Source organism: Bufo gargarizans, chromosome 3 (genome assembly GCF_014858855.1).
Source record: "Bufo gargarizans isolate SCDJY-AF-19 chromosome 3, ASM1485885v1, whole genome shotgun sequence".
Taxonomy (NCBI): Eukaryota; Metazoa; Chordata; class Amphibia; order Anura; family Bufonidae; genus Bufo; species Bufo gargarizans.
In genome coordinates, this window is record NC_058082.1 from 333,180,269 (window position 1) to 333,193,059 (window position 12,791).

Consider the following 12,791-nt stretch of genomic DNA (forward strand, 5'->3'; position numbering starts at 1 on the left):
AGTTTGGTTTTCATTACTTCGCTCCATTCACAGGTTTTCTACTATTCCTTTTCCTGGGGGTTTTGACGATGCTTAGACCTAACATGTACTTCATGGCTCCCCTGCAAGAAAAGGTGGTTTTTGGAATGTTCTTTTTGGGGGCCGTGTTGTGTCTCAGCTTTTCCTGGCTGTTTCACACTGTGTACTGTCACTCAGAGAAAGTATCCCGCACATTCTCTAAGTAAGTATTTTCATATTCGTGCTGTTTAGATACTTGTAAGCAGTGCAGTGAACACACTTACGTACTTGCCCCTCTTCATATGAGCAGTGACGTAAGAGTTTGTGAAGAGGAGCCCAATAAGAGAAGAAAGAAGCATCAAGAGGATATGTTACAATATTTCTTATAGTCACTTGTGCTCTTTATGTAAAACATGTAATGACATTTATTCTTTAAGGTTGCCAGTTTTTTAAATATTGGCCCTGGTTAATCTTAATCTAGCTCCAATGACAATTATATATTCAGATTTGTTCAGAACCCTCTAGGGGTGTACCTAAAGGCTCATGGGCCCTGGTGTAAGAGTTCAGCTTGGGCCCCCCTAACCTCAATGCCCCTTCATACCTCAACTTCAAATTTCAACCTCATATCTCAACATACCCAAAAATTAGAACTACGGCTCCACCATATTTGATAATAAGAAAAATCTTTATTGAATACAAATTTAGACCGATATTATCACATGTAAATACAGCAGTAAACAGGCATATTTGGTGAGGAAAGAACCCTGAAGGGAACCGGGGCATTGACACACACGGGCATACAAGAGCGCAAGAAACGCAACATAAGGACCAAGAACAAGAAACGCCGGACATACAAATCCGATAGGAGTATAGGTAGGCAAATGACTTGGGGATCGGCGCGCTCTTTGGGTATTTTATTATATTCCTTGATTTCCACATTTGCCTACCTATACTCCTATCGGATTTGTATGTCTGGTGTTTCTTGTTCTTGGTCCTTATGTTGCATTTCTTGCACTCTTGTATGCTCGTGTGTGTGTGTCGATCCCCCAGTTCCCTTCAGGGTTCTTTCCTCACCAAATATGCCTGTTTACTGCTGTTTTTACATGCGATTAATATCGGTCAAAATTTTTATTCAATAAAGATTTTTCTTATTATCAAATATGGTGGAGCCGTAGTTCTAATTTTTCGGTATTAGTTTTGTATAGCAGAGGCTCTCCCTAGTTGATTTTCTCCATGACACGGTGCTTATAATTGGTGGGTCTCCTATCTCAACATGCCATATTGGTTTAAGCTCCACTCAAACTGCAACCCCGTGCCACTTCTGCAGGCTGGCTCCGTGCTCTGCAGGCAGCTTACCTGCATCTCTGGACTCACTCCCCACCCGGCTGTCTTTTACACTGCGTGTTCTCACCACATCTGTTTCTGGAAGTGGGCGATTTGCCCTTGCAGATCGGCACGTGCCTTGCACATCGGTTCTAGGAAGGCTATGCTGCATGTATAATGTAGGGATACTGCTGGCCGGGAACAAGAATTCAATGGTGTGGTCACGGGCAGTCTGTCAATGCTTTGGGGCAGGGGTGCACCTAGCCTTTCTGCTGCCTGAAGCAAACATAGAAACAGCGCCACCCCTGCATGCCGAAATCTCAACCTAACTCCTTCCTTCCAGCCCATACTTGGAAAACATTACATAAAGTGCTACAAAACATACAGAGTAAAGGGTAATACAGCACCACATACCTCTTGCATCCAGTGACATCTCCTCTGATATACGTGTTCTGTTTCCTCATCTTCTCCATTCGGATCACACCACCATGATGATTTCTTTCAGCCATCTCTTATCCCTGCAGACACAAACAGACATCTTAAGCTAGTTTCACATTAGCAGCAAGGAACTCATTCAGGCTGTTACGGCCGGTGAACAGCCTGTCAGATCCGTGCTGCCGCTAGTGCACGCGTGCCCCCAGACTACCACTCCGGCCCCATTGACTATAATGGGAACCGGACGAAGTTCCGGTGGCAGCACGGCAAACCTGGCGAGAGGCGGCCAGAATAAAAGTAGGACATGTCGTACAATTTTGCGCAATATTTGCCAGTGTAAAAGGCCATGAAGCTAAGGTCAATCAAATTAGTAGCCGGGCGCTTGGAATGTTTTTAGGTTTTCAGTAAAAGAAACCTTAGCAGTACTGTTGAGCTTTCTATTGGTTCTTTCACTCCGGAAATCTGTTTTGGGCCAATATCAGACCTCACAAGTGTGCAATGTTCTTCCCACAATATGTCATTCTGGTTTAATTGCGGTTTGTGTTGATCAGTGCATTATACAGTCAGTAATGCTTAGATGTATTGTCGCTTGATATTGTAAATGTGCTTTAAAAATCAGTGGAAGCTATCACATATTCTTCATCACGAGTAGTTGACATGAATGTCTTCAGAAACTATACAAATTACCTGAAAATAGTTGGTGTTTGTTTGGTGCTTGGACGGGAAAAGATGTAATTTGCAGGACTGGGATATTAGTATTTCCTTGAATGCATCTCTGCATTAACCACTCTGATTTTCTAGGCTGGACTACTCTGGTATTGCCCTACTGATCATGGGAAGCTTTGTGCCCTGGCTGTATTACTCGTTCTACTGCTCCCCTCAACCACGTCTCATATACTTATCCATAGTCTGTGTGCTGGGCATCAGTGCAATTGTTGTAGCACAATGGGATCGCTTTTCCACGCCAAAGCATAGACCTACACGAGCAGGTAATAGTCATCATATGCAGCAGAAATTCTGGTTACATGCGTTTACATGTATAATTATTAGATGCTGATGCCATTTATATGTAATGTGTGAGTTAACAGTAATCCAGTATTACATTGGAATTATCCCCTTTACATTTCTATCATACAACACAAAGGAATGTGTTCTGTATAGTAAATACCATGATTGAACTGGTGCTATAGTGTAGTATGCAAGTCAAGTACAACCCTGTTGTGCTCTTACAGTTCATTGCGTCTCAGTAGTAAAAGTACAGTGTGATTGAAAGTTCTATTCTAAGGTCCTTATATTGGGAGATGACTGCACTTAACCACTTAAGGACCACAGGTTTATACCCCCCCTAGTGACCAGGCCCTTTTTTACAAATCGGCACTCCACAACTTTAGCGGTTTATTGCTCGGTCATGCAACTTACCACCCAAATTAATTTTACCTCCTTTTCTTCTCACTAATAGAGCTTTCATTTGGTGGTATTTCATTGCTGCTGACATTTTTACTTTTTTTGTTATTAATCGAAATTTAACTATTTTTTTGCAAAAAAATGACATTTTTCACTTTCAGTTGTAAAATTTTGCAAAAAAAAACGACATCCATATATAAATTTTTCGCTAAATTTATTGTTCTACATGTCTTTGATAAAAAAAAAAATGTTTGGGTAAAAAAAAAAATGGTTTGGGTAAAAGTTTACAAACTATGGTACAAAAATGTGAATTTCCGCTTTTTGAAGCAGCTCTGACTTTCTGAGCACCTGTCATGTTTCCTGAGGTTCTACAATGCCCAGACAGTAGAAACCCCCCACAAATGACCCCATTTCGGAAAGTAGACACCCTAAGGTATTCGCTGATGGGCATAGTGAGTTCATAGAACTTTATTTTTTTTGTCACAAGTTAGCGGAAAATGATGATGGTTTTTTTTTTTTTTTTTTTTTTCTTACAAAGTCTCATATTCCACTAACTTGTGACAAAAAATAAAAACTTCCATGAACTCACTATGCCCATCACGAAATACCTTGGGGTGTCTTCTTTCCAAAATGGGGTCACTTGTGGGGAAGTTATACTACCCTGGCAATTTAGGGGCCCAAATGTGTACTTTGCAATCAAAATGTGTAAAAAATGGCCTGTGAAATCCGAAAGGTGCACTTTGGAATGTGTGCCCCTTTGCCCACCTAGGCGGCAAAAAAGTGACACACATCTGGTATCGCTGTACTCAGGAGAAGTTGGGGAATTTGTTTTGGGGTGTCATTTTACATATACCCATGCTGGGTGAGAGAAATATCTTGGCAAAAGACAACTTTTCCCATTTTTTTTATACAAAGTTGGCATTTGACCAAGATATTTATCTCACCCAGCATGGGTATATGTAAAATGACACCCCAAAACACATTCCCCAACTTCCCCAAAGTACGGCGATACCAGATGTGTCACACTTTTTTGCAGCCTAGGTGGGCAAAGGGGCACATATTCCAAAATGCACCTTTTAGGATTTCACCGGCCATTTTTTACAGATTTTGATTTCAAACTACTTCGCACACATTAGGGCCCCTAAATTGCCAGGGCAGTATAACTACCCCACAAGTGACCCCATTTTGGAAAGAAGACACCCCAAGGTATTCCGTGAGGGGCATGGCGAGTTCCTGGAATTTTTAATTTTTTGTCACAAGTTAGTGGAATATGAGACTTTGTAAGAAAAAAAAATAAAAAATAAAAATCATCATTTTCCGCTAACTTGTGACAAAAAATAAAAAATTATAGGAACTCGCCATGCCCCTCACGGAATACCTTGGGGTGTCTTCTTTCCAAAATGGGGTCACTTGTGGGGTAGTTATACTGCCCTGGCATTCTAGGGGCCCTAATGTGTGGTAAGTAGTTTGAAATCAAAATGTGTAAAAAATGACCTGTGAAATCCGAAAGGTGCTCTTTGGAATGTGTGCCCCTTTGCCCACCTAGGCGGCAAAAAAGTGTCACACATCTGGTATCGCCGTACTCAGGAGAAGTTGGGGAATGTGTTTTGGGGTGTCATTTTACATATAACCATGCTGGGTGAGAGAAATATCTTGGCAAAAGACAACTTTTCCCATTTTTTTATACAAAGTTGGCATTTGACCAAGATATTTCTCTCACCCAGCATGGGTATATGTAAAATGACACCCCAAAACACATTCCCCAACTTCTCCTGAGTACGGCGATACCAGATGTGTGACACTTTTTTGCAGCCTAGATGCGCAAAGGGGCCCAAATTCCTTTTAGGGGGGCATTTTTAGACATTTGGATCCCAGACTTCTTCTCACGGTTTCAGGCCCCTAAAAAGCCAGGGCAGTATAAATACCCCACATGTGACCCCATTTTGGAAAGAAGACACCCCAAGGTATTCAATGAGGGGCATGGCGAGTTCATAGAAATTTTTTTTTTGGGCACAAGTTAACGGAATTTTTTTTTATTTTTTTTTCTCACAAAGTCTCCCTTTCCGCTAACCTGGGACAAAAATGTAAATCTTTCATGGACTCAATATGCCCCTCACGGAATACCTTGGGGTGTCTTCTTTCCGAAATGGGGTCACATGTGGGGTATTTATACTGCCCTGGCTTTTTAGGGGCCCTAAAGAGTGAGAAGAAGTCTGGAATATAAATGTCTAAAAAATGTTACGCATTTGGATTCCGTGAGGGGTATGGTGAGTTCATGTGAGATTTTATTTTTTGACACAAGTTAGTGGAATATGAGACTTTGTAAGAAAAAACAAACAAAAAAATATATATATTTCCGCTAACTTGGGCCAAAAAAATGTCTGAATGGAGCCTTACAGGGGGGCGATCAATGACAGGGTGGTGATCAGGGAGTTTATATGGGGTGATCACCCCCCTGTCACTGATCACCCCTCTGTCATTGATCACCCCCCTGTAAGGCTCCATTCAGACGTCCATATGTTTTTTACGGATCCACGGATACATAGATCGGGACCGCAAAACACATACGGACGTCTGAATGGAGCCTTACATGGGGGTGATCAATGACAGGGGGGTGATCAGGGAGTGTATATAGGGTGATCACCCCCCTGTCATTGATCACCCCCCTGTAAGGCTCCATTCAGACGTCCGTATGCGTTTTGCGGATCCAATCCATGGATGAGTGGATCCGTAAAACACATGCAGACGTCTGAATGGAGCCTTACAGGGGGGTGATCAATGACAGGGGGGTGATCAATGACAGGGGGTGATCAGGGAGTGTATATGAGGTGATCACCCCCCTGTAAGGCTCCATTCAGACGTCCGTATGCGTTTTACGGATCCGATCCATGGATGCGTGGATCCGTAAAACATATGCAGACGTCTGAATGGAGCCTTACAGGGGGGTGATCAGGAAGTCTATATGGGGTGATCACCCCCCTGTCACTGATCACCCCTCTGTAAGGCTCCATTCAGACGTCCGTATGCGTTTTGCGGATCCGATTCATAGATGCGTGGATCCATAAAACACATACGGACATCTGAATGGAGCCTTACAGGGGGGTGATCAATGACACGGGGGTGATCAGGAAGTCTATATGGGGTGATCACCCCCCTGTCACTGATCACCCCTCTGTAAGGCTCCATTCAGACGTCCGTATGCGTTTTGCGGATCCGATTCATAGATGCGTGGATCCGTAAAACACATACGGACATCTGAATGGAGCCTGACAGGGGGGTGATCAATGACAGGGGGGTGATCAATGACATGGGGGTGATCAATGACATGGGGGTGATCAATGACATGGGGGTGATCAATGACATGGGGGTGATCAATGACAGGGGGGTGATCAGGAAATCTATATGCATGATCACCCCCTTGTCATTGATCACCCCCCTGTAAGGCTCCATTCAGACGTCCGTATGCGTTTTGCGGATCCGATCCATGTATCCGTGGATCCGTAAAAATCATACGGACCTCTGAATGGAGCCTTACAGGGGGGTGATCAATGACAGGGGGGTGATCAGGGAGTCTATATGGGCTGATCAGTGGTTTATAAAGGGTTAATAAGTGACAGGGGGGTGTAGTGTAGTGTAGTGGTGTTTGGTGCTACTTTACTGACCTACCTGAGTCCTCTGGTGGTCGATCCTAACAAAAGGGACCACCAGAGGACCAGGTAGCAGGTATATTAGACGCTGTTATCAAAACAGCGTCTAATATACCTGTTAGGGGTTAAAAAAAATCACATCTCCAGCCTGCCAGCGAGCGATCGCCGCTGGCAGGCTGGAGATCCACTCGCTTACCTTCCGTTCCTGTGAGCGCGCGCGCCTGCGTGCGCGCGTTCACAGGAAATCTCGGCTCACGCGAGATGACGCCTATTGGCGTTAGCGTAGCCTGGGAGAGCCGCCGCAATGACGCCTTTCGGCGTTAGCGCGGCGCCAAGTGGTTAAAGGGGTTATCTCATCTCAGGACTCCGGTCCGGCCACCATCAAGCGGTCTCCTCATAGAAGTGAATAGGAGCATGCCACGCATGACCGACTACCGCTCCCATTCACCTCTATGGGCCTGACTGAAATAGCCGAGCCAGGGCTTGGCTATTTGCGGCGGCCCCATAGAAAATGAATGAAGGATGGCTGCGCAGTGTGCCCTACACCACTTTCGGGGCTCCGGTGGGACCCGCACCCATAAGACAATGGGTGCATATGCTACCTGTATGCCCCCATTGTCTGAGATGGGACAACCCCTTTAAAGACCTGTAAACATTAGTGTATTGTTGGCTGAACCCGGCCGAGGACGGCAGGTTCGGCCGACAGTGTAATGTGGGGAGCTCCCTACAGATGATGTTGGGGAGAGAAGGACTGAGGAAATTAATATTTTCACGCAATTCTTTATTTTCTTTTGGTGGCAGCTTATCTCCCAAAAGTGTATGAGGTAGTTGTGAAGGAGTCTGTTGAGATGGCCAAATGTTCATTCACCTGACAGCTATTGAATGTGTATGGCCGTCTTTTAGTCAACAGCTTGTAAAAAAATATATAATTTTGTTTCTTTGTGTCAGTGATGTTTTACAGCCTGTCCCTTCATGCAGTGATCTGCCAACTTTGAAGAACAAGATCCGCTCAGCATATTTTAGATTTAGCCATTGTAGTCTTTCCCTTGGGAAAAATCTGTGAAATTTATCAAAGCTGGTGTAGTTGCCCATAACAACCAATCATATTCTACTTTTCATTTTCCAAATGAGCTCTGAAAAATTAAAGGTGGAATCAGATTAGCTGCAGTGGGTAAGCCATTTAAAGGGAGTCTGTCACCTCCATATGGCCATATACAGTGCTTACATGGCTCTGTAGCATACCTATACAGGATTGTAACGGTACCTTTGTTCTTTTCTTTAGACTTGCACAAGCAGGAAAAACGAAGTTTAATTCGTATGCAAATGAGCACTCGCAAGTGCCCAGGGGTGGCGTTTAGGGCAGGGCAAAGGCAGAGGCTGGGGAGGAGTAAAGTGAAAAGAAGGTAGAGCAGCCTGGGCACCTACACACTGAACACCGTCCCTGGGCACTTGCGAGTGCTCATTTGCATATGAATTAAACTTCGTTTTTCCTGCTTGTGCAAGTCTAATGAAAAGAACAAAGGTACCGTTGCAATCCTGTATAGGTGTGCTACAGAGCCATGTAAGCACTGTACAGTCGTGGCCAAAAGTTTTGAGACTTGACACAAATATTAGTTTTCACAAAGTTTGCTGCTAAACTGCTTTTAGATCTTTGTTTCAGTTGTTTCTGTGATGTAGTGAAATATAATTACACGCACTTCATACCTTTCAAAGGCTTTTATCGACAATTACATGACATTATGCAAAGAGTCAGTATTTGCAGTGTTGGCCCTTCTTTTTCAGGACCTCTGCAATTCGACTCGGCATGCTCTCAATCAACTTCTGGGCCAATTCCTGTCTGATAGCAACCCATTCTTTCATAATCACTTCTTGGAGTTTGTCAGAATTAGTGGGTTTTTGTTTGTCCACCCGCCTCTTGAAAATTGCCAACAAGTTCTCAATGGGATTAAGATCTGGGGAGTTTCCAGGCCATGGACCCCAAATGTCAACGTTTTGATCCCCGAGCCACTTAGTTATCACTTTTGCCTTATGGCACGGTGCTCAATCGTGCTGGAAAATGCATTGTTCTTCACCAAACTGTTGTTGGATTGTTGGAAGAAGTTGCTGTTGGAGGGTGTTTTGGTACCATTCTTTATTCATGGCTGTGTTTTGGGGCAAAATTGTGAGTGAGCCCACTCCCTTGGATGAGATGCAACCCCACACATGAATGGTCTCATGATGCTTTACTGTTGGCATGACACAGGACTGATGGTAGCTCTCACCTTTTCTTCTCCGGACAAGCCTTTTTCCTGATGCCCCAAACAATCGGAAAGAGGCTTCATCGGAGAATATGACTTTGCCCCAGTCCTCAGCAGTCCATTCACCATATTTTCTGCAGCAGATCAATTTGTCCCTGATGGCTTTTTTGGAGAGAAGTGGCTTCTTTGCTGCCCTTCTTGACACCAGGCCATCTTCCAAAAGTCTTCGCCTCCGTGTGCGTGCAGATGCGCTGACACCTGCCTGCTGCCATTCCTGAGCAAGCTCTGCACTGGTGGCACTCCGATCCCGCAGCTGAATCTTCTTTAGGAGACGATCCTGTCGCTTTCTGGACTTTCTTGGATGCCCTGAAGCCTTAACAAGAATTGAACCTCTTTCCTTGAAGTTCTTGATGATCCTATAAATTGTCGATTGAGGTGCAATCTTAGTAGCCACAATATCCTTGCCTGTGAAGCCATTTTTATGCAACACAATGATGGCTGCACGCGTTTCTTTGCAGGTCACCATGGTTAACAATGGAAGAACAATGATTTCAAGCATCACCCTCCTTTTAACAGGTCAAGTCTGCCATTTTAACCCAATCAGCCTGACCTAATGATCTCCAGCCTTGTGCTCGTAAACATTCTGACCTGAGTTAACAAGACGATTACTGAAATGATCTCAGCAGGTCCTTTAATGACAGCAATGAAATGCAGTGGAAAGTTTTTTGGGGATTAAGTAAATTTTCATGGCAAAGAAGGACTATGCAATTCATCTGATCACTCTTCATAACATTCTGGAGTATATGCAAATTGCTATTATAAAAACTTAAGCAGCAACTTTTCCAATTTTTATGTAATTCTCAAAACTTTTGGCCACGACGATATATGACCATATGGAGGTGACAGACTCCCTTTAACCTTTAGAACCAGTTTTGATAAATTTCCCCCAGTGTCTTACCTTTTCAATATGTTTGGTCAGGTATACACACATGTTAAATACATACTATACTGTGTAATATGTACTTTTCTCAAGGGTAATCCATTATTCATCTGTTCTTTCTAGGTGTATTTCTAGGTCTTGGTCTCAGTGGCATTGTTCCCACTCTCCATTTCACGATTGCAGAAGGCTTTGTTAAAGCGACTACAGTAGGTCAGATGGGCTGGTTTTTCCTAATGGCTGTTATGTATATAACAGGAGCTGGCCTTTATGCAGCACGGATCCCCGAACGATTCTTCCCTGGAAAGTTTGATATCTGGGTAAATATGTCTTTAAGGTTTAGATGTAATGTACAGTGTAGGTGGAGGAGTATTTTATGAATACTAAAATAGGTACATGTTAACTGTCAACATTACAGCTATATTGGAGAATAAGAGGGGTACTGTAACTTGTAGATAAGTTGCATAGGTTGGGCAATGTATGTTAATTAAAAATGGTTTCCCTATTTTCTTTCCTGTTTTCCAGTTTCAATCTCACCAGATCTTTCATGTCCTGGTTGTAGCTGCTGCCTTTATCCACTTCTATGGCGTCTCCAACCTACAGGAGTTCCGTTATGGGCTGGAGGGTGGCTGCACAGATGACTCTCTTCTGTAATGTCTGGACATTAGTAGATTTTTCTTTTTCCTCTGGAGATTTATACGGGGATAGTTAGAGAACTAAACCAATTTTAGAACCCAACTGTATTTTCACAATATGCCCAGAAGACCTCCGTTGTAAAGCAGTGGGCATGATAACTCCTCACTATGGAATACAGGACATGGGAAGATAAAAATCAAGCTAAAGTGTATATTGAACAATACGTTTACATTGCCTTGTGGGATAAGAGGAAAGAGGCACTAGGTCTATTATTTTATATCAGTCACTCAACATTCTTCTGCCATTGTGGAATCATATAAACTAAACTTTATAGGAAGTCACTTCTTCTGATTTGGAACTTCTTGTACTAATGAGAGAAAGCATTAGTGGAGCTGGAATTTCACTTTGGTGACAACTTGTTGAGCACTTGTTCCTATTGTATTACATAAATCTTTACCAATGTACACATGCCAGTATATGAGGGTTTGCTGTCCTCGTTAACAGAACTATAAAACAAAATGTTATTGTATTTGACCCTAAAGCTGAACTCCTCAAAACTTGACAGTTCAGATTTGACTGCGGTTATTAACCCTGATATCACTCATTCTCACCATCATGACACTCAAGAACTGCTGTAGCTATTCAGATCTCTTTTGTAGTGTGCAGTGATTTGTTTCGGGTTTGAAGAGCCTCTGTCAGCGACTTCAGTCCACCCAAGAGTGGTTGTGCCAGCTGGTTCAGACAGCAGAGGAGCGCAGTAGCTAAGCGGGTGGAAAGTTTAGTAAGTATTCTGTTCTCCCCGCACAGTGCTCGCTCCCTTCTGCAGAGGCTCCGATGCCACCAATGAATGCCTACATATGGACCACAGCACATTGGCAAAATCATGCCTTCCCAGGCATGATTTTGCAAAAACACACTGATACACCATAATAACACTGGGCCACCAGTGACTAAGTTAGCCACAGCAGATGCACCATTAGACAAGGGTGTCTAGCCTTGTCAATCAACAGGGGAGGTGGGGGAGTGTACTGAGCATTGAGGGGCGTATAAGTAGAACCGCACCAAGAGCTACACCAGCACCTCAGTGCTCGAACTGCCCAAGTTACATAAATATAAAACTCCAGATATCTCTGCATCATTGCAAGCTAAAAAGAAATGTATGATTTTAATCAATATGATCAACCCTACAGGCAATATGCCTGGTTTAATAGGCTTGATCATGCTAACAAAGGCCTTTTTGAGGTTGGTTTCACTCATATATATTTTTTTTATGCAGTTTTTATAGCCAAAGCCTACCTATAGAATTGCCCCTTAACCCCTGACCTACTTTTGACTTTGGCTCCAAAAATTGCAGCTTTTTTTTTATTTTTTACAAATGCATAGTTTTTCATTAGGTTGCCTCTTAATGAGAAAGCCTAATGGAGTTTCAATATTCTCTCTGGAAAGAGTTATCTAGTCCAGTTACCTGTATTTATAGTGTTTTCATGTTTTAGTTGCTCTGTGTTCTTTAGTCAAGGATGTAACACAATATGGCTGATTTTGGTTATGACTATCACTTTTATCGGAATAAATTATCTGTCATGGCAGATGTACATAGCTGCATCACAGCTCTGTACATGAGCTGTATATAGTTAGCCCAGGGATGTGATTGTATAGGAATGTCTTTGTAAAAGACTTTTCCTGAACTCCCAGGCTTGATTCAGATCCTGTATTTTCGCACTAAATATTTGTAATATACCACGTGCTTAAAGGGGTATTCCCATCTGAGACCATGGGGGCATATCGCTATGATATGTCCCCATTGTCTGATAGGTGCCTACACCAATAATGGAGCGGGGAACGCGGTGGCCAGAGCCCCCCAGGTTTTTTTCAGCGGCCCTTTAGAAATAAATGGAGGCCAGCTGCGCATACACAGTGCGCTCTCCACAACTTTTGGGGCTCCGTTCTCAGTGTAGGATCCGCACCTATACGACAATGGGAGCATATCCTATCAATATGCCCCCATTATCTGAGATGGGAAAACCCCTTTTAAGCTATAAATCTTGTATACAATACTGAGAAAGAGGATGCACACTGGATACCACAAAACATCTTCACCTTGTAATGCTTTGCTCATTGTAAAAAAAAAAAAAATATACCAGTTATGCTACTATGGTAACTCCCATCCTAGTAATT

The 12,791-nt window shown here is 43.1% G+C and overlaps 1 protein-coding gene across 1 annotated transcript in view; it reads left to right on the plus strand.

Moving 5' to 3' along the window:
* The window catches only part of ADIPOR1 (adiponectin receptor 1), a 61,462-nt gene extending 49,513 nt beyond the window's left edge, over positions 1-11,949 (plus strand). Inside the window, exons 6-9 of the mRNA XM_044287284.1 lie at positions 34-220; positions 2,557-2,744; positions 10,107-10,300; positions 10,506-11,949. Coding sequence (XP_044143219.1) covers positions 34-220; positions 2,557-2,744; positions 10,107-10,300; positions 10,506-10,634 — 698 coding nt within the window. The 3' untranslated portion in view covers positions 10,635-11,949. The remainder of the gene's footprint in view (positions 1-33; positions 221-2,556; positions 2,745-10,106; positions 10,301-10,505) is intronic.
* The last annotated feature ends 842 nt before the right edge of the window (positions 11,950-12,791 follow it).